At 46.1% G+C, this 22,681-nt stretch overlaps 1 protein-coding gene across 1 annotated transcript in view; it reads right to left on the reverse strand.

The window, feature by feature from the left end:
* Positions 1-300: 300 nt before the first annotated feature.
* LOC139393681 (CUB and sushi domain-containing protein 3-like) overlaps positions 301-22,681 on the reverse strand; it is a gene marked incomplete at its 5' end in the record, with an annotated part of 562,572 nt that continues 540,191 nt past the window's right edge. The window contains 10 exons of the mRNA XM_071142025.1: positions 301-460; positions 842-980; positions 1,875-1,962; positions 3,601-3,713; positions 5,144-5,302; positions 5,878-5,943; positions 7,291-7,470; positions 16,478-16,589; positions 19,258-19,331; positions 20,588-20,761. Coding sequence (XP_070998126.1) covers positions 301-460; positions 842-980; positions 1,875-1,962; positions 3,601-3,713; positions 5,144-5,302; positions 5,878-5,943; positions 7,291-7,470; positions 16,478-16,589; positions 19,258-19,331; positions 20,588-20,761 — 1,265 coding nt within the window. The remainder of the gene's footprint in view (positions 461-841; positions 981-1,874; positions 1,963-3,600; positions 3,714-5,143; positions 5,303-5,877; positions 5,944-7,290; positions 7,471-16,477; positions 16,590-19,257; positions 19,332-20,587; positions 20,762-22,681) is intronic.

Below are 22,681 nucleotides of genomic sequence, written 5' to 3' on the forward strand. Positions count from 1 at the left end.
CCCCGTCCATCATCCACAACACGCACAACTCTTGTCCCTGAAGGTGTGCTTTGCCTTCCTGTTTCCCGAGGCTGTGCTGTGCCGTCTTCAGAAACTCGTTGCAGAGAGATATTATAAAAGACAAGATATCCATTTTTTTTTTTAAACCAAAAGAACTCTCGGGGAATTCCGTTCGTCAGACAGCATCAATAAACCACGGTGCAGTGTTGCATCAAACCAGTGCTGCATTTCTGAACAAGCTTTCCTGTTGGGCAAAAGCATCGTCAAACCCCGGTGCGTTTGGCACACACACACACATCTTCAAACCACAGTGCATACGGTGTTGAGGTTGGGGTCGAAGCGAACCACTTTCCCCTCCGCAGACTTGGTGTTGGTGTCGTACATGGGGTTCTCATACGTCGCCTGGCCGTTGTTGTTCTCGTGGACTGAACAGCCGGTGTACTGGGTCTGATCTGTTTTCCTACAATATAGAGTAGACACAGTACACACACACACACATCTGTCAATGAGACAATACTACTTCATCAATCTACTGTACAGCTTCTGTTTTAAAGCATCAACCACTTCTCAAATGTCAAGAACTTCTCTACGAACGGTGAAAACTTGAAATATGTTCCACTTCTATTCACACAACCAAACCAATATTAACAAGACGTGGTCCTGTGTGGCTTCCTGTACACTCACTGCACTGTGTGGCTTCCTGTACACTCACTGCACTGTGTGGCGTGGGAGAGAAGCCTCTGTCTAAGTGGCGTGTATTATTATTATCGGGTTGCCGAAGCTACGTACCGTTGCCGAAGCTACGTACCGTTGTTTGTAGAGAGTTGCCGAAGCTACGTACCGTTGTTTGTAGAGATAGAATCCCAGGCCTGCCAACACGAGGCCAAAGAAAGGTACCAGGATGGCTATGACCATAGAGCTGCTGTTGGAGACATGAGGAGGACCTGCAGTTGTGATGTTGATCTCTCTCACCTTCATACCTACATGGGGAACAAACCAGGAGCAGAAGGTGGAGCAGGATGAGGAGGAAGAGGAGGAGCAGGATGAGGAGGAAGAGGAGGAAGAGGATGAGGAGGAAGAAGAGCAGGAGGAGCAGGAAGAGGAGTAGGAAGAAGAGGAGGAGGAGGAGGATGAGGAGGAAGAAGAGGAGGAGGAGGATGAGGAGGAGGAAGAGGAGGAAGAAGAGGAGGAGGAGGAGGAGGAGGATGAGGAGGAGGAGGAGGAAGAGGAGGATGAGGAGGAGGAGGAAGAGGAGTAAGAGGAGGAGGAGGAGGATGAGGAAGAGGATGAGGAAGAGGATGAGGAAGAGGAAGAAGAAGAAGAGGAGGATGAGGAGGAGGAGGAGGAAGAGGAAGAAGAGCAGGATGAGGAGGATGAGAAGGAAGAGGAGGAGGAGGAAGAGGAAGAGGAGGAGGATGAGGAAGAGGAAGAAGAAGTGGAGGATGAGGAGGAGGAGGAAGAGGAAGAGGAGGAGGAAGAGGAAGAGGAGGAGGATGAGGAAGAGGAGGAGGAAGAGGATGAGGAAGAGGAAGAAGAGGAGGATGAGGAGGAGGAGGAGGAGGAGGAAGAGGAGGAGGAGGAAGAGGATGAGGAGGAGGAGGAGGAGGAAGAGAAGGAGGAGGATGAGGAGGAGGAGGAGGAGGAAGAGGAAGAGGAGGACGACACAATGTTGGTGGTTACAATTGTCAAATGTGTAATTGTTGTGATAAGATTGAGTAGTTCTAAATCCTACCTACCTAGTCTCTGCAGCCCGAACTGTCCATAGTCTTTCCCCTGTATGAAGCCTTGTTCTAAATCCTACCTACCTAGTCTCTGCAGCCCGAACTGTCCATAGTCTTTCCCCTGGATGAAGCCTTGTTCTAAATCCTACCTACCTAGTCTCTGCAGCCCGAACTGTCCATAGTCTTTCCCCTGGATGAAGCCTTGGAATACATAACTGCCCCCGTCAGGTTCAGCTGAGACCTTTCACAGGAGATAAAAGAAAAACAGTGAACTTCTACTTTGTTCAGACATGTAAAACCCATCTCGTTGAAATGACTGAGTCACTGATGTCTTCTGTCAATAACTCCTTATAAGCGGTCTGTCTGCCACACAGTCCTACCATGTTACTGTCTGTCTGCCGCACAGTACTACCATGTTTCTGTCTGTCTGCCGTTCAGTACTACCATGTTTCTGTCTGTCTGCCGTACAGTCCTATCATGTTTCTGTCTGTCTGTCTGTCTGCCACACAGTCCTACCAAGTTACTGTCTGTCTGCCGTACAGTCCTACCATGTTACTGTCTGTCTGCCGCACAGTACTACCATGTTTCTGTCTGTCTGCCGTACAGTCCTATCATGTTGCTGTCTGTCTGTCTGCCACACAGTCCTACCAAGTTACTGTCTGTCTGCCGTACAGTCCTACCATGTTACTGTCTGTCTGCCATGCAGTCCTACCATGTTACTGTCTGTCTGCCGTTCAGCCCTACCATGTTACTGTCTGTCTGCCGTACAGCCCTACCATGTTACTGTCTGTCTGCCGTGCAGTCCTACCATGTTACTGTCTGTCTGCCGTACAGTCCTACCATGTTACTGTCTGTCTGCCGTACAGTCCTACCATGTTACTGTCTGTCTGCTGTACAGTCCTACCATGTTACTGTCTGTCTGCCGTTCAGTCCTACCATGTTCCTGTCTGTCTGCCGTTCAGTCCTACCATGTTACTGTCTGTCTGCCGTTCAGTCCTACCATGTTACTGTCTGTCTGCCGTTCAGTCCTACCATGTTACTGGCCTTTAAAGTTCTCAGTACTGTAGAGAAATTGGTTTATATTCCAATTCGACAGGCAGTTCTTCTGGATGTTTAACATATAGTGAAAGAAGCAAAGTTACGGAAGCCAAGAGAGGCACTAAACATATTCAATATACGAACTGTTCAATACATCACAGAGAGTTGAATCATATAAACAGTCAATATACTAACTGTTCAATACATCACAGAGAGTTGAATCATATAAACAGTCAATATACGAACTGTTCAATACATCACAGAGAGTTGAATCATATAAACAGTCAATATACTAACTGTTCAATACATCACAGAGAGTTGAATCATATAAACAGTCAGTATACGAACTGTTCAATACATCACAGAGAGTTGAATCATATAAACAGTCAGTATACGAACTGTTCAATACATCACAGAGAGTTGAATCATATAAACAGTCAATATACTAACTGTTCAATACATCACAGAGAGTTGAATCATATAAACAGTCAATATACTAACTGTTCAATACATCACAGAGAGTTGAATCATATAAACAGTCAGTATACTAACTGTTCAATACATCACAGAGAGTTGAATCATATAAACAGTCAATATACTAACTGTTCAATACATCACAGAGAGTTGAATCATATAAACAGTCAATATACTAACTGTTCAATACATCACAGAGTTGAAACATCAAAACAATTTGCAACATCAGATTTGTTGAATCAATTGTTTTTGTAAACGTTACTATAGTGAAAACAGAGACTCCTGTGTTAGAAAGTAACACACTGAAGGTCTTCCACAGTTATACTACAGTCGACAGCCTGACTCTAGGGTATTCCAGGGTACTTACAAAACCATCCATAGCCCAGGTCTCCTCGGTAACCCGGCTATACGTGCTGTGGGCCAGGGCTTTCATGTGGTACAGCAGGAGCATTAACCTGGCCTCGCGGTTCTTATACACTCCTAGAGGAGAGGAGAGGAGAGGAGAGGAGGGGAGAGGATGTGGAGGGGAGGAGAGATGAGTGGAGAGGAGGGGAGAGGAGAAGAGAGGGAAGGGAAGGGGAGGAGAGATGAGTGGAGAGGAGGGGAGAGGGAAAGGGATAGGAGAGGAGGGGAGGGGAGAAGAGAAGAGGAGAGGAGAGGAGAGGAGAGGGGAGGGGAGAGGGGAGGGGAGGGGAGGGGAGAGGAGAGGAGAGGAGAGGAGAGGAGAGGAGAGGAGAGGGGAGGGGAGGGGAGGGGAGAGGAGAGGAGAGGAGAGGAGAGGAGAGGAGAGGAGAGGAGAGGAGAGGAGAGGAGAGAGGAGGAGAGATGAGTGGAGAGGAGGGGAGAGGGAAGGGGAGGAGAGGAGAGAGGAGAGGAGAGAGGAGGGGAGGAGAGATGGGCAGAGGGAAGGGGATAGGAGAGGAGGGGAAGAGGAGAGATGAGAGGAGAGGGGGGAGAGGCAAGGAGAGGAGAGGAGAGATGATAGGAGGGGAGAGGGAAGGGAAGGGGAGGGGATAAGAGAGGGAAGGGAAGGGGAGGGGATAAGCGAGGGAAGGGAAGGGGAGGGGATAGGAGAGGAGGGGAGGGGATAAGAGAGGGAAGTGGAGGGGATAGGAGAGGAGGGGAGGGGATAAGAGAGGGAAGGGAAGGGGAGGGGATAGGAGAGGGAAGGGAAGGGAAGGGAAGGGAAGGGAAGGGAAGGGAGATAGGAGAGGAGGGGAGGGGATAAGAGAGGGAAGGGAAGGGAATGGAGGGAGATAGGAGAGGAGGGGAGGGGATAAGAGAGGGAAGGGAAGGGAAGGGAAGGGAGATAGGAGAGGAGGGGAGGGGATAAGAGAGGGAAGGGAAGGGAATGGAGGGAGATAGGAGAGGAGGGGAGGGGATAAGAGAGGGAAGGGAAGGGAAGGGAAGGGAGGGAAGGGAAGGGAAGGGAGATAGGAGAGGAGGGGAGGGGATAAGAGAGGGAAGGGAAGGGAAGGGAAGGGAAGGGAAATAGGAGAGGAGGGGAGGGGAGGGGATAAGAGAGGGAAGGGAAGGGAAGGGAGGGGAGATAGGAGAGGAGGGGAGGGGAGGGGATAAGAGAGGGAAGGGAAGGGAAGGGAAGCGAAGGGAAGGGAAGGGAAGGGAAGGGAGGGAAGGGAAGGGAAGGGAAGGGAGATAGGAGAGGAGGGGAGGGGAGGGGATAAGAGAGGGAAGGGAAGGGAAGGGAGGGAGATAGGAGAGGAGGGGTGGGAAAAGGAGAGGAGAGGGAAGGGGGAGAGGAGTCAGCACAAATTACAATAGACCTCTTTTCAACCAATAAGATTTCTGCCAGTAAACTGAGGAATATGGTGAGACACAACCACAACATGCATGTAACAACAACAACAACAACTAAAAGCAGAAAAAGGTGACATGATAAACGAACTTACCAGAGAGCAGGAATTCCGCGTTGCTGTCGTTTAGCGTCGCGTTCACTATCCCCGTGCTGCTATTAAAATGAGTGACTGTCAAAGTCATCGGTTGTTTCTGACTCTTATAATCATAGGAGCCTCTCCAGATGAAATCAGGGGCGAAGACGTCATCAGGGACTGGAATACAGGACGTTATAAAGACCTCAGCAATACAGATCATTCATTATGTAGAGCCATATAAAACGTTAGGATTTATTTCTTTCATTTGTTGTTTTTTTCCCCTTCCATTTCTGTGTCTTGGAAAGAGCAGGTGTTCTTCATGTTTTATCCACTCAGTATGGATAACTACCATCAGTGGCTATTGAACAATACCCTTTGTAAATGTACTGTATTCTTCTTATCATGTAAATTTACTGTATTCTTCTTACCATGTAAATTTACTGTATTCTTCTTATCATGTAAATTTACTGTATTCTTCTTATCATGTAAATTTACTGTATTCTTCTTACCATGTAAATTTACTGTATTCTTCTTATCATGTACATTTACTGTATTCTTCTTACCATGTAAATTTACTGTATTCTTCTTACCATGTAAAGTTACTGTATTCTTCTTACCATGTAAATTTACTGTATTCTTCTTCTCATGTAAAGTTACTGTATTCTTCTTACCATGTAAATTTACTGTATTCTTCTTATCATGTAAATTTACTGTATTCTTCTTACCATGTAAAGTTACTGTATTCTTCTTACCGTGTATGTTGGGGCTTGGCGTTCCCTGTAAGGTTGTGGTAGGTTTCTCCGTTTGTTTGGAGCCCACTGGAAAGAAACATAGAATTATGTATCTCACAAATCGGCGCTGTTTCAGAGCACAGCAGAAACACCCTCGGGATGTTATCAAAAATAAACACTTTCATGACTGTGTTGCTAACACAGTAACTCTCCTTAATGTTGCAGAGCCTGCTAGGAAGATACATACTGTGTGTGTGTGTGTGTGTGTGTGTGTGTGTGTGGGTGCACATTTTACATCAGCTCTCAGAGAATAGAGTTTCTAACGCAACACAACATGACAGTTACTGAGATACAACGGCACCGCGGAAAATATGTAGACGCTTCTTCCAGGTGCTGTTTATGTCAGGAAGAGATTCTTTCCAGGTGCAGTTTATGGCAGGAAGAGATTCTTCCAGGTGCTGTTTATGGCAGGAAGAGATTATTTCCAGGTGCAGTTTATGGCAGGAAGAGATTCTTCCAGGTGCTGTTTATGGCAGGAAGAGATTCTTTCCAGGTGCTGTTTATGGCAGGAAGAGATTCTTTCCAGGTGCAGTTTATGGCAGGAAGAGATTCTTTCCAGGTGCTGTTTATGGCAGGAAGAGATTCTTCCAGGTGCTGTTTATGGCAGGAAGAGATTCTTTCCAGGTGCTGTTTATGGCAGGAAGAGATTGTTTCCAGGTGCTGTTTATGGCAGGAAGAGATTCTTTCCAGGTGCTGTTTATGGCAGGAAGAGAGTCCTCCAGGTGCTGTTTATGGCAGGAAGAGATTCTTTCCAGGTGCTGTTTATGGCAGGAAGAGATTCTTTTCAGGTGCTGTTTATGGCAGGAAGAGTTTCTTTCAGGTGCTTTTTATGGCAGGAAGAGAGTCTTTCCAGGTGCTGTTTATGGCAGGAAGAGATTCTTCCAGGTGTTGTTTATGGCAGGAAGAGAGTCTTTCCAGGTGCTGTTTATGGCAGGAAGAGATTCTTCCCGTTGCTGCTGACGGCAGGAAGTAACAACTGAGTATCAAAAACAACAGAATGTAAAAACCACTCACTTGGAAAGAAAACGATCAACCGCCAGTCTTTTTAAAAGTTGCGTGAGCTTTTTCACATTGTGTTTTTGGACCCTCAGTTCTGCCATAACCATCACCTTGAAGTTGTTTCAGATCAAATGTATATCAATGTCTACTCTCAAAAGTCATAACCAGCTTTCTACAGTACTTCTGTCCAGTCATAACCAGCTTTCTACAGTACTTCTGTCCAGTCATAACCAGCTTTCTACAGTACTTATTTTTCACATTTAGATATCTATTGTATCTTCTCATCATTGGCATTGTATCTCAGTAACTGTCAAGTTGTGTTGGAAACATATATCAATATCATAGTATAAAACCAGATAGACTTCATTTCCCTACCTCTGCAGATGGGGACCTTACCAGTCCAGCTTCCATCAGACCTGCAGACCCTGTGTTCTGACCCCCCAGACAGGATGAAGCCAGGCTGGCAGGAGTAGAGCAGGGTGTAGCCATACGGAGCCAGCTCCATCCCAACCACGTCTGCATTGGGAGGGGACTTGGGCTGCTTACACGAATGGGCTGCAGAGAGAACACACACACACACAGATAGTTAATCAGGGGCGTGAACAGGGAAACATATTACAGAGGCTTGTGAAAGTATTTACCCCCCTTGGAATTTTACCTATTTTGTTGCCTTACAACCTGGAATTAAAATAGATTTTTTTGGAGGGGGGGAGGGGAAACAAACAAGAAATAACACTAGAAGACTGAAAACTTGAGTGTGCATAATTATTCACCCCCTCAAAGTCAATACTTTGTAGAGCCAACTTTTGCAGCAATTACAGCTGCAAGTCTCTTGGGGTATGTCTCTATAAGCTTGGCACATCTAGTCACTGGGATTTTTGCCCATTCTTCAAGGCAAAACTGTTTCAGCTCCATCAAGTTGGATGGGTTCCGCTGGTGTACAGCAATCACTTTAAGTACCACAGATTCTCAATTGGATTGAGGTCTGAGCTTTGACTAGGCCATTCCAAGACATTTAAATGTTTCCCCTTAAATCATTCGAGTGTTGCTTTAGCAGTATGCTTAGGGTCATTGTCCTGCTGGAAGGTGAACCTCCGTCTCAGTCTCAAATCGCTGAAAGACTGAAACAGGTTTCCCTGAAGTATTTCCCTGTATTTAGCACCATCCATCATTCCTTCAATTCTGACCAGTTTCCCAGTTCCTGCTGATGAAAAACATCCCCACAGCATGATGCTACCACCACCATGCTTCACTGTGGGGATGGTGTTCTCGGGGAGATGAGAGGTGTTGGGTTTGCACCAGAAATAGCATTTTCCTTGATGGCCAAAAAGCAAAATTTTAGTCTCATCTGACCAGAGTACCTTCTTCCATATGTCTGGGGAGTCTCCCTCATGCCTTTTGGCGAAACACCAAACATGTTTTCTTATTTTCTTCTTTAAGCTTATTTTTAATTTTTTTTATCTTATGGACAGGTACTCCAATCTCCGCTGTGGAGCTTTGCAGCTCCTTCAGTATTATCTTTGGTCTCTTTGTTGCCTCTCTAATTAATTCCCTCTTTGCCTGGTCCGTGAGTCTTGGTGGGTGGTCCTCTCTTGGTAAGGTTTGTTGTGGTGACACAATCTTTCCATTTTAGAATAATGGATTTAACGGTGCTCCGTGGGATGTTCAAAGTTTCTGATATTTTTTTTAATAATCAATCCTCATCTGTACTTCTCCACAACTTTGTCCCTGACCTGTTTGGAGAGCTCCTTGGTCTTCATGGTGCCACTTGCTTGGTGGTGCCCCTTGCTTAGTGGTGTTGTAGACTCTGGGGCCTTTCAGAACAGGTGTATATATACTGAGATCATGTGACAGGTCATGTGACACTTAGATTTCACACAGGTGGACTTTATTTAACTAGTTATGTGACTTCTGCAGGTAATTGGTTGCACCAGATCTTGTTTAGTGGCTTCATAGCAAAGGGGGTTTAAAACAGGTTATTTTTTTACATTTAAAAGGGGGTGAATACAATATGCACCACTTTTTTTAAATTTTTTTAATATATATATATTTTTTAAACAGGTTATTTTTTCTAGTTCACTTCACCAATTTTTTGTCTGTCCATTACATTAAATCCAAATAAAACATCTATTTAAATTACAGGTTGTAATGCAACAAAATAGGAAAAACACCAAGGGGGATGAACACTTTTGCAAGGCACTGTAGGTCAACACCAGGGATGGGCAACTTTGATGGGGTTGGATTCCACAAAATAACTGAACTCATCACGTGGATATTGGTTTGGGGGGGGGGGTGTAGATCAGTGTGTATAGACGACATGGACTCAGAGAAGCAGGGTTTCCTGGGGGTGCGTATCCCTGATAATGAAGCAATCAGTGTTTGTATTAGCAGGCGTCTCAGGGTTTTTCTGCTTGGCCTAAAGCAAGTTGTTGGTCAACTGAGAGAGCAGTAGATAGGCTGCCTCCCAAATAGAACACTATTCCCTATATAGTGTACTACTTTAGATCAGGGCCCAAATGGCACCTTATGCCCTATATAGTGCACTACTTTTCATCAGGGTCCATAAGGCTCTATCTGCCTCCCCATCAGGACTGTGAACAAAGACTGGCTGCAGTGTTTATACAATACCAGACTGCTTTGAAGATATCCTGAATCTACTAAACTAATGAGTTGAAGATATCCTGAATCTACTAAACTAATGAGTTGAAGATATCCTGAATCTACTAAACTAATGAGTTGAAGATATCCTGAATCTACTAAACTAATGAGTTGAAGATATCCTGAATCTACTAAACTAATGAGTTGAAGATATCCTGAATCTACTAAACTAATGAGTTGAAGATATCCTGAATCTACTAAACTAATGAGTTGAAGATATCCTGAATCTACTAAACTAATGAGTTGAAGATATCCTGAATCTACTAAACTAATGAGTTGAAGATATCCTGAATCTACTAAACTAATGAGTTGAAGGTATCCTGAATCTACTAAACTAATGAGTTGAAGATATCCTGAATCTACTAAACTAATGAGTTGAAGATATCCTGAATCTACTAAACTAATGAGTTGAAGGTATCCTGAATCTACTAAACTAATGAGTTGAAGATATCCTGAATCTACTAAACTAATGAGTTGAAGATATCCTGAATCTACTAAACTAATGAGTTGAAGGTATCCTGAATCTACTAAACTAATGAGTTGAAGATATCCTTAATCTACTAAACTAATGAGTTGAAGATATCCTGAATCTACTAAACTAATGTGTTGAAGATATCCTGAATCTACTAAACTAATGAGTTGAAGATATCCTGAATCTACTAAACGAATGAGTTGAAGATATGAGTTCATGACAGAGTCACAGCAGTGAATTGGCCCTTCATGTTGTTTTAGTGACAGAGTCACAACAGTGAATTGGCCCTTCATGTTGTTTTAGTGACAGAGTCACAACAGTGAATTGGCCCTTCCTGTTGTTTTAGTGACAGTCACAACAGTGAATTGGCCCTTCATGTTGTTTTAGTGACAGAGTCACAACAGTGAATTGGCCCTTCATGTTGTTTTAGTGACATTAACTCTAATAGAAAACAGGGAGGAGGAGAGGGCTGTGTGCTGCTCCATCACAGAGAGAAGATGGAGGAGGGAATGAGGGAGGAGGAGAGAGGAGGAGAGGGAGGAGGAGAGGGCTGTGTTCTGCTCCATCACAGAGAGAAGATGGAGGAGGGAATGAGGGAGGAGGAGAGAGGAGGAGAGGGCTGTGTTCTGCTCCATCACAGAGAGAAGATGGAGGAGGGAATGGAAGAGGGAAGGGCTGTGTTCTGCTCCATCACAGAGAGAAGATGGAGGAGGGAATGGAGGAGGGAAGGGCTGTGTTCTGCTCCATCACAGAGAGAAGATGGAGGAGGGAATGGAGGAGGGAAGGGCTGTGTTCTGCTCCATCACAGAGAGAAGATGGAGGAGGGAATGGAGGAGGGAAGGGCTGTGTTCTGCTCCATCACAGAGAGAAGATGGAGGAGGGAATGGAGGAGGGAATGAGGGAGGAGGAGGGAGAAAGACAGTGTCTCAGTCTCTCTCTCAGTGTCTCAGTCTCTCTCTCTGTGTCTCTCTCTGTCTCTCTCTGTGTCTCTCTCTGTGTCTCTCTCTCTCTGTATCTCTCTCTGTCTCTCTCTGTCTCTGTCTCTCTCTGTGTCTCTCTGTCTCTGTGTCTCTCTCTCTCTCACTGTCTCTCTGTGTGTCTCTGTGTGTGTCTCTCTGTGTGTCTCTCTATGTGTGTCTCTCTCTCTGTGTCTCTCTCTCTGTGTCTCTCTCTCTCTCTGTGTCTGTCTCTCTGTCTCTCTCTCTCTCTGTGTCTCTCTGTGTCTCTCTGTGTCTCTCTCTGTGTCTCTCTGTGTGTGTCTCTCTCTCTATCCCCTCTTCATCTCTCCCTCCCCCCATCTTTCTCTCCCCCCTCTCTTCCCCTTCCTCTCTCCCCCCTCTCTTCCTCCCTCCTCTCTCACTCGGAGATTCATCCAACTGATGTGTGTGTGTGTTAGGGAGCTGGTCCAGACCATGGACTGACTTTGTGATTTTAATATGATGCTGAGAGTAGATGAAATGAGAGGCTGTGGCTGTCTTCAGCTGCAGGACGGCTCCCACACAGACATGAGTAAGAGAGGGACGTTAGGGAGGTGGAGGGAGGACCAGGACCAGACAGGACAGGACCAGACAGGACAGGAGCACACAGGACCAGACAGGACAGGAGCAGACAGGACATGAGCACATAGGAGCAGACAGGACAGGAGCAGACAGGACCGGAGAAGACAGGAGCAGACAGGACAGGAACACACAGGACCAGACAGGACAGGAACACACAGGACCAGACAGGACAGGAGCAGACAGGAGCAGACAGGACAAGAGCAGACAGGACAGGGGCAGACAGGACCAGCCAGGACAGGACAGGACCAGACAGGACAGGACAGGACCAGACAGGACAGGACCAGACAGGAACAGACAGGACAGGAGAAGACAGGACAGGACCAGACAGGACCAGACAGGACAGGAGCAGCCAGGACAGGACCAGACAGGACAGGAGCAGACAGGACAGGACCAGACAGGAGCAGACAGGACAGGAGCAGACAGGACAGGAGCAGCCAGGACAGGACCAGACAGGACAGGACCAGACAGGACAGGACCAAACAGGACAGGACCAGACAGGACAGGACCAGACAGGACCAGACAGGACAGGACCAGACAGGACAGGACCAGACAGGACAGGACCAGACAGGACAGGACCAGACAGGTCAGGAGCAGACAGGACAGGAGCAGCCAGGACAGGACCAGACAGGACAGGACCAGACAGGACCAGACAGGACAGGAGCAGCCAGGACAGGACCAGACAGGACAGGACCAGACAGAAACAGACAGGACAGGAGAAGCCAGGACAGGACCAGACAGGACAGGACAAGACAGGACCAGACAGGACAGGACCAGACAGGACAGGAGCAGCCAGGACAGGAGCAGCCAGGACAGGACCAGACAGGACAGGACCAAACAGGACAGGAGAAGCCAGGACAGGACCAGACAGGACAGGACCAGACAGGACCAGACAGGACAGGACCAGACAGGACAAGACAGGACAGGACCAGATAGGACAGGAGCAGCCAGGACAGGAGCAGCCAGGACAGGACCAGACAGGACAGGACCAGACAGGACCAGACAGGACAGGACCAGACAGGACAGGAGCAGCCAGGACAGGAGCAGCCAGGACAGGACCAGACAGGACAGGACCAAACAGGACAGGAGCAGCCAGGACAGGACCAGACAGGACCAGACAGGACAGGACCAGACAGGACAGGACCAGACAGGACAGGAGCAGCCAGGACAGGACCAGACAGGACAGGACCAGACAGGACAGGACCACACCACATGGCAGTGCAGTAGACAGATCAGACAGACCACTGAGATACTGTACATAAATAACCACACAGGCACACCATTGGGGTACGGCTGGAGGATACAGACGTTGTATTAGCTAACAAAGCAATTTTTCCATCAAAGGGTAATTCCAATGGGAACTCTGTCTAGGGGAGTAGTTATGATAATAGTGATTATGAAATATAATTTTCATCAGCAATAAATCATAATCCTATGCAAATGTGTACAGTATTAATGTTTCCTTTTAACGTTGGATGAATAAGTGTAAATAGCAGGCACTTATCACTCTTAAAATACTAACGTTGAATTCATCAGTCGTGTGTTTACTCCACATGTGATCTGGCGGGTCCCAGTGGAAAAGCCCCTCTGGCTTCGGGAAACTGACAGCGATTGGCCAGGCAACATTCTACACACTTCATAGGGAAACTGACAGCGATTGGCCAGGCAACATTCTACACACTTCATAGGGAAACTGACAGCGATTGGCCAGGCAACATTCTACACACTTCATAAGGAAACTGACAGCGATTGGCCAGGCAACATTCTACACACTTCATAGGGAAACTGACAGCGATTGGCCCGGCAACATTCTACACACTTCATAGGGAAACTGACAGCGATTGGCCAGGCAACATTCTACACACTTCATAGGGAAACTGACAGCGATTGGCCAGGCAACATTGTACACACTTCATAGGGAAACTGACAGAGATTGGCCAGGCAACATTGTACACACTTCATAGGGAAACTGACAGCGATTGGCCAGGCAACATTCTACACACTTCATAGGGAAACTGACAGCGATTGGCCAGGCAACATTGTACACACTTCATAGGGAAACTGACAGTGATTGGCCAGGCAACATTCTACACACTTCATAGGGAAACTGACAGCGATTGGCTCTGCAACATTCTACACACTTCATAGGGAAACTGACAGCGATTGGCCAGGCAACATTCTACACACTTCATAGGGAAACTGACAGCGATTGGCCAGGCAACATTCTACACACTTCATAGGGAAACTGAGAGCGATTGGCCAGGCAACATTCTACACACTTCATAGGGAAACTGACAGCGATTGGCCAGGCAACATTCTACACACTTCATAGGGAAACTGACAGCGATTGGCCAGGCAACATTCTACACACTTCATAAGGAAACTGACAGCGATTGGCCAGGCAGCATTCTACACACTTCATACGGAAACTGACAGCGATTGGCCAGGCAGCATTCTACACACTTCATAGGGAAACTGACAGCGATTGGCCAGGCAACATTCTACACACTTCATAGGGAAACTGACAGCGATTGGCCAGGCAACATTCTACACACTTCATAGGGAAACTGACAGCGATTGGCCAGGCAGCATTCTACACACTTCATAGGGAAACTGACAGCGATTGGCCAGGCAACATTCTACACACTTCATAGGGAAACTGACAGCGATTGGCCAGGCAACATTCTACAAACTTCATAAGGAAACTGACAGCGATTGGCCAGGCAACATTCTAAACACTTCATAGGGAAACTGACAGCGATTTGCCAGGCAACATTCTACACACTTCATAGGGAAACTGAGAGCGATTGGCCAGGCAACATTCTACACACTTCATAGGGAAACTGACAGCGATTGGCCAGGCAACATTCTACACACTTCATAGGGAAACTGACAGCGATTGGCCAGGCAACATTCTAAACACTTCATAGGGAAACTGAGAGCGATTGGCCCGGCAACATTCTACACACTTCATAGGGAAACTGACAGCGATTGGCCAGGCAACATTCTACACAATTCATATGGAAACTGACAGCGATTGGACAGGCAACATTCTACACACTTCATAGGGAAACTGAGAGCGATTGGCCAGGCAACATTCTACACACTTCATAGGGAAACTGACAGCGATTGGCCAGGCAACATTCTACACACTTCATAGGGAAACTGACAGCGATTGGCCAGGCAACATTCTACACACTTCATAGGGAAACTGACAGCGATTGGCCAGGCAACATTCTACACACTTCATAGGGAAAATGACAGCGATTGGCCAGGCAACATTCTACACACTTCATAGGGAAACTGACAGCGATTGGCCAGGCAACATTCTACACACTTCATAGGGAAACTGAGAGCGATTGGCCAGGCAACATTCTACACACTTCATAGGGAAACTGACAGCGATTGGCCAGGCAACATTCTACACACTTCATATGGAAACTGACAGCGATTGGACAGGCAACATTCTACACACTTCATAGGGAAACTGACAGCGATTGGCCAGGCAACATTCTACACACTTCATAGGGAAACTGACAGCGATTGGCCAGGCAACATTCTACACACTTCATAGGGAAACTGACAGCGATTGGCCAGGCAACATTCTACACACTTCATAGGGAAACTGACAGCGATTGGCCAGGCAACATTCTACACACTTCATAGGGAAACTGACAGTGATTGGCCAGGCAACATTTTACACACTTCATAGGGAAACTGACAGTGATTGGCCAGGCAACATTCTACACACTTCATAAGGAAACTGACAGCGATTGGCCAGGCAACATTCTACACACTTCATAGGGAAACTGACAGCGATTGGCCCGGCAACATTCTACACACTTCATAGGGAAACTGACAGCGATTGGCCAGGCAACATTCTACACACTTCATAAGGAAACTGACAGCAATTGGCCAGGCAACATTCTACACACTTCATAGGGAAACTGACAGCGATTGTCCAGGCAACATTCTACACACTTCATAGGGAAACTGACAGCGAATTGCCAGGCAACATTCTACACACTTCATAGGGAAACTGACAGCAATTGGCCAGGCAACATTCTACACACTTCATAGGGAAACTGACAGCTATTGGCCAGGCAACATTCTACACACTTCATAGGGAAACTGACAGCGATTGGCCAGGCAACATTCTACACACTTCATAGGGAAATTGACTGCGATTGGCCCGGCAACATTCTACACACTTCATAGGGAAACTGACAGCGATTGGCCCGGCAACATTCTACACACTTCAGGCTACACTACACATCAGTAATCATGTCAACAACACTTCACTGGCAGACACACTCATAATGGCATGGAGTTGATTGCAGAGTGGAGCAGGAGATGTGAAGTGGAGAGGAGGGAGGACGGAGAAGAGAGGAGAGAGTAGAGAGGATAGAGGACTGAGGAAGAGGAGAGAGGATAGAAGATAGAGGATAGAGGACTGAGGAAGAGGAGAGGTTGTGAGAGCAGAGAGAGGACTGAGGAAGAGGAGAGAAGAGAGAGGAAAGAGCAAAGAGAGGGAAGAGCAGAGAGACGAGAGAGGAGAGGGGACTGCAGAAGAGGAGAGAGGAGGGGGAACTGAGGAATAGGAGAGGGGAGAGAGGAGAGGGGACTGCAGAAGAGGAGACAGGAGGGGGAACTGAGGAATAGGAGAGGGGAGAGAGGAGAGGGGATAGGAAGAGGAGAGAGGAGGGGGAACTGAGGAATAGGAGAGGGGAGAGAGGAGAGCGGACTGAGGAAGAGGAGAGGGGACTGAAGAATAAGAGAGGGGAGAGAGGAGAGTGGAGAGGTGGAGGGAGAAGAGAGACAGACAAGAAGAGGTCAGGAGAGGAAGATGACAGAGGAAGAGATAAGGAGAGCTCACGGATGCATGTTGGCTGAGAGCCGCTCCAGGTGAGGTCAGACAGGCAGAGTCGGGTGGTGGAACCCTGGAGTAGGTGGCCCTGCTGGCACTGGAACTCCACCTTACTGCCCACCTGGTTCAGAGAGACAGACAGACAGACATTACTAAACTCCACCTTACTGTCCACCTGGTTCAGAGAGAGAGACAGACATTACTAAACTCCACCTTACTGTCCACCTGGTTCAGAGAGACAGACAGACAGACAGATCTTACACCACACCTGGTTCAGACAGACAGACAGACATTACTAAACTCCATCTTACTGCCCACCTGGTTCAGAGAGACAGACAGACAGACATTACTAAACTCCACCTTACTGACCACCTGGTTCAGACAGACAGACATTACTAAACTCCACCTTACTGCCCACCTGGTTCAGACAGACAGAACCAGGTTCAGAGAGACAGACATTACTAAACCCCTTACTGCCCACCTGGTTCAGAGAGACAGACATTATTACTAAACTCCACCTTACTGCCCACCTGGTTCAGAGAGACAGACCTTACTAAACTCCACCTTACTGACCACCTGGTTCAGAGAGACAGACAGACATTACTAAACTCCACCTTACTGCCCACCTGGTTCAGAGAGACAGACAGACAGATATTACTAAACTCCTTACTGACCACCTGGTTCAGACAGACAGACAGAACTAAACCCCTTATTGCCCACCTGGTTCAGACAGACAGACAGACAGACAGACATTACTAAACCCCTTACTGCCCACCTGGTTCAGAGAGACAGACAGACAGACAGGCATTACTAAACTCCACCTTACTGCCCACCTGGTTCAGAGAGACAGACATTACTAAACCCCTTATTGCCCACCTGGTTCAGAGAGACAGACAGACAGGCATTACTAAACTCCACCTTACTGCCCACCTGGTTCAGAGAGACAGACAGACAGATATTACTAAACTCCTTACTGCCCACCTGGTTCAGACAGACAGACATTACTAAACCCCTTATTGCCCACCTGGTTCAGACAGACAGACATTACTAAACTCCTTACTGCTCACCTGGTTCAGAGAGACAGACAGACATTACTAAACCCCTTACTGCAGTTAAGTCTAATTAACCCCAAAAGACAGTTAAGTCTAATTAACCCCAAAAGACAGTTAAGTCTAATTAACCTCCAAAAGACAGTTAAGTCTAATTAACCTCCAAAAGACAGTTAAGTCTAATTAACCTCAAAGACAGTTAAGTCTAATTAACCCCCAAAAGACAGTTAAGTCTAATTAACCCCCAAAAGACAGATAAGTCCAATTAACCCCAAAAGACAGTTAAGTCTAATTAACCTCTAAAGACAGTTAAGTCTAATTAACCTCTAAAGACAGTTAAGTCTAATTAACCCCAAAAGACAGTTTAGTCTAATTAACCTCTAAAGACTGTTTGTTTTTAGCAAATTGCATCACTATTGGAAATGTGTGTAAAGCACATTTGTGTGAGAGCGAGAGAGACATACAGAGAGAGAGAGAGGGAGAGAGAGGGAGAGAGAGCGACAGAGAGAGAGACACAGAGACAGAGAGAGAGAGAGAGACAGAGAGAGAGAGAGAGAGAGACAGAGAGACAGAGAGATACACAGAGAGACAGAGAGAGAGTGAGAGACAGAGAGACAGAGAGAGAGAGAGAGAGAGAGAGAGAGAGAGAGAGAGACAGAGAGAGAGAGAGAGAGAGACAGAGAGAGAGAGAGACAGAGAGACAGAGAGAGAGAGAGACAGAGAGAGAGACAGAGAGAGAGAGAGAGAGAGAGACAGAGAGAGAGAGAGACAGAGAGAGAGACAGAGAGAGCGTGAGAGACAGAGAGACAGAGAGAGAGAGAGAGAGAGAGAGACAGAGAGAGAGTGAGAGACAGAGAGAGCGCGAGAGAGAGAGAGACTGCCTTGCGCCAATATAACATCATCCAATAGAATACAAGATGATTCCAATCCAGACACATTTAGATCTTCCAGCTGGTGGGTTGGACTGTGGTTTCACATATCATCACATCTCCGTACAGTTTCAGTACAGTCAGTTCACACACGCTCCCAGTCCAACATACTGCACCCTCAGAACCAGACACAACCTTAAACCAGTAATCTATCATCGTTGGTACAGTACAGTCTCAGTACAACATACTGCACCCTCAGAACCAGACACAACCTTAAACCAGTACTCTATCATCGTTGGTCCAGTACAGTCTCAGTCCAACATACGGCACCCTCAGAACCAGACAGTTTTAAACCTTAAACCAGTACTCTATCATCGTTGGTACAGGACAGTCTCAGTCCAACATACTGTACCCTCAGAACCGGACAGTTTTAAACCTTAAACCAGTACTCTATCATCGTTGGTACAGTACAGTCTCAGTCCAACATACTGTACCCTCAGAACCAGACAGTTTTAAACCTTAAACCAGTACTCTATCATCGTTGGTCCAGTACAGTCTCAGTCCAACATACTGTACCCTCAGAACCAGACAGTTTTAAACCTTAAACCAGTACTCTATCACCGTTGGTCCAGTACAGTCTCAGTGTAACATACTGTACTGGGGTTCAAAATGGTCACCACTTTCTTTGGTAAAAAGCTGAGGGATTGGGGCAGGAGAAATGTAACCACTCTCAAATTCATAGACAGAGCTATGGATGCAAGGATTGACCGTCTATGAGTTTTTTAAATGATAGTTTTAACCATGGGGGATGTACCCATCCCAGATTGCCACTTGAAAGGTATCTAGAAGGGAACAGTCCTTTCAACCGTACCTTGAACCCCAGGCTGATGTTCATGGAGCCGTATTCAGGTGTTCCTGGGTTCTCACAGGTCGTCCTGGATGGTTCTAGAAGGACATAGATCACAATCACCCTGGGTTACTATCATGAGGATGAGTCTGTCATATCTACGGAAGCATACTTTGTAGAGTCTCTTAAAGATATGGGGGGCCGATTCAGACCCGATTCAGACCCGATTCAGACCCGATTCAGTCCCGATTCAGTCCCGATTCAGACTCGATTCAGACCCGATTTAGACCCGAATCATGCACACGTAAATGGTGTATTTGTACCTTGACTTAAATCCCTCATTATTGCACCACCTTTACGCGGGACCAAATGATCTATAAGGTCTTTTCTAAGTGGAACAGCATCTACGTTCTTTATTTTGATGTTTGGACAAGGGGATTGTAAATATACACTACCGTTCAAAAGTTTGGGGTCACTTAGAAATGTTACCTATAGACTGTAGCTGTTACAGTATGTTGTTACCTATAGACTGTAGCTGTGACAGTATGTTGTTACCTATAGACTGTAGCTGTTACAGTATGTTGTTACCTATAGACTGTAGCTGTTACAGTATGTTGTTACCTATAGACTGTAGTTGTGACAGTATGTTGTTACCTATAGACTGTAGTTGTTACAGTATGATGTTGTTACCTATAGACTGTAGTTGTTACAGTATGTTGTTACCTATAGACTGTAGCTGTTACAGTATGATGTTGTTACCTATAGACTGTAGTTGTTACAGTATGTTGTTACCTATAGACTGTAGCTGTTACAGTATGATGTTGTTACCTATAGACTGTAGTTGTTACAGTATGTTGTTGTTACCTATAGACTGTAGTTGTTACAGTATGTTGTTGTTACCTATAGACTGTCGCTGTTACAGTATGATGTTGTTACCTATAGACTGTAACTGTTACAGTATGATGTTGTTACCTATAGACTGTAGCTGTTACAGTATGATGTTGTTACCTATAGACTGTAGTTGTTACAGTATGATGTTGTTACCTATAGACTGTAGCTGTTACAGTATGTTGTTACCTATAGACTGTAGCTGTTACAGTATGTTGTTACCTATAGACTATAGCTGTTACAGTATGTTGTTACCTATAGACTGTAGTTGTTACATTATGATGTTGTTACCTATAGACTGTAGCTGTTACAGTATGTTGTTACCTATAGACTGTAGCTGTTACAGTATGATGTTGTTACCTATAGACTGTAGTTGTTACAGTATGTTGTTACCTATAGACTATAGCTGTTACAGTATGTTGTTACCTATAGACTGTAGCCGTTACAGTATGATGTTGTTACCTACCTATGCATCGTGGCTGAGAGCCGCTCCAGGTGCTGTCGTCCTGACAGATGCGTGTAGTTGACCCCACCAGGACATAGGGGGCGCTACAGCTGAAGGTAACCTCTGACTTGTAGATTAAACTTCGTCCTTCTCTTTTCCCCTTGGCTGGGGTACCAGGGTCTCCACAGAACTTGGCTGGAATGGAGAGGCCCAAAACATTAGCTTTAAGTTCACTGAATTCATCCTGACTCATAAATGAAACATATTCCTCACTCATGTTTGTTTTATCCATGTTTACAGTGCATGGGCAGATCATAAGGCATATTATATGGCTGGGAGAGACCCAAAACCCTGGCTTTAATTCAGTAGGTTATTCTTAATTTATTCCAGGTCTGTCAAACTCATTCCATGTGAGGGGCCCAATGGCTGCTGGTTTTGTTATTTCCTTTTAATTGGTTCCCAATGAAGACCTACACAACCAGGTGAGGGGAGTTCCTAACTAATCAATGAAGTTACCGAGACAACCAGGTGAGGGGAGTTCCTAACTAATCAATGAAGTTACCGAGACAACCAGGTGAGGGGAGTTCCTAACTAATCAATGAAGTTACCGAGACAACCAGGTGAGGGGAGTTTCTAACTAATCAATGAAGACAACCAGGTGAGGGGAGTTCCTAACTAATCAATGAAGACAACCAGGTGAGGGGAGTTCCTAACTAATCAATGAAGGCCTAGACAACCAGGTGAGGGGAGTTTCTAACTAATCAATGAAGACAACCAGGTGAGGGGAGTTCCTAACTAATCAATGAAGTTACCGAGACAACCAGGTGAGGGGAGTTCTTAACTAATCAAAGAAGACCTAGACAACAAGGCGAGGAGAGTTTCTAACTAATCAATGAAGACAACCAGGTGAGGAGAGTTCCTAACTAGCCAATGAAGACAACCTGGTGAGGGGAGTTCCTAACTAGCCAATGAAGACCTAGACAACCAGGTGAGGGGAGTTCCTAACTAGCCAATGAAGACCTAGACAACCAGGTGAGGGGAGTTCCTAACTAGCCAATGAAGACCTAGACAATCAGGTGAGGGGAGTTCCTAACTAGCCAATGAAGACCTAGACAACAAGGTGAGGAGAGTTCCTAGCTAGCCAATGAAGACCTAGACAACCAGGTGAGGAGAGTTCCTAACTAGCCAATGAAGACCTAGACAACCAGGTGAATAGAGTTCCTAACTAGCCAATGAAGACCTAGACAACCAGGTGAGGAGAGTTCCTAACTATCCAATGAAGACCTAGACAACCAGGTGAGGAGAGTTCCTAACTAGCCAATGAAGACCTAGACAACCAGGTGAGGAGAGTTCCTAACTAGCCAATGAAGACAACAAGGTGAGGAGAGTTCCTAACTAGCCAATGAAAACCTAGACAACCAGGTGAGGGGAGTCCCTAACTAGCCAATGAAGACCTAGACAACAAGGTGGGGGGAGTTCCTAACTAGCCAATGAAGACCTAGACAACCAGGTGAGGGGAGTTCCTAATTAGCCAATGTAGACCTTGACAACAAGGTGAGGAGAGTTCCTAACTAGCCAATGAAGACCTAGACAACAAGGTGAAGAGAGTTCAAGTACAAGGGAGGAGTGAAAACGCACAGACACATTCGTTCCTCCATGGAATGAGTTTGATTAATTATTAATTACCTGTGATTAATTATTCATTAGGGAAAGGGGGATACCTAGTCAGTTGCACATGTGTCTTCCATATTTAACCCTCAATCAGAGAAGGGTTCAAGCAGCAAAGCCGTGAGAAACTATTGGATTGGTTTGCCTTCATTATTATGAATCCCCGTTAACTGACACCTTAATGAGCCCTATTCTTCCTGGGGTTCTTCTGGGTCATCACAGTTTCAAACATACTGTACATGTAGGTAGAGTTATTAAAGTGACTATGCATAGATGATAACAGAGAGTAGCAGTGGTGTAAAAGGGGGGAGAGGTGGCAATGCAAATAGTCTGAGTAGCCATTTGATTAGATGTTTAGGAGTCTTATGGCTTGGGGGTAGAAGCTGTTTAGAAGCCTCTTGGACCTACACTTGGCGCTCCGGTACCACTTAACGTGTGGTAGCAGAG

The sequence above is a fragment of the Oncorhynchus clarkii genome, unplaced genomic scaffold, assembly GCF_045791955.1.
Source record: "Oncorhynchus clarkii lewisi isolate Uvic-CL-2024 unplaced genomic scaffold, UVic_Ocla_1.0 unplaced_contig_214_pilon_pilon, whole genome shotgun sequence".
Taxonomy (NCBI): domain Eukaryota; kingdom Metazoa; phylum Chordata; class Actinopteri; order Salmoniformes; family Salmonidae; genus Oncorhynchus; species Oncorhynchus clarkii.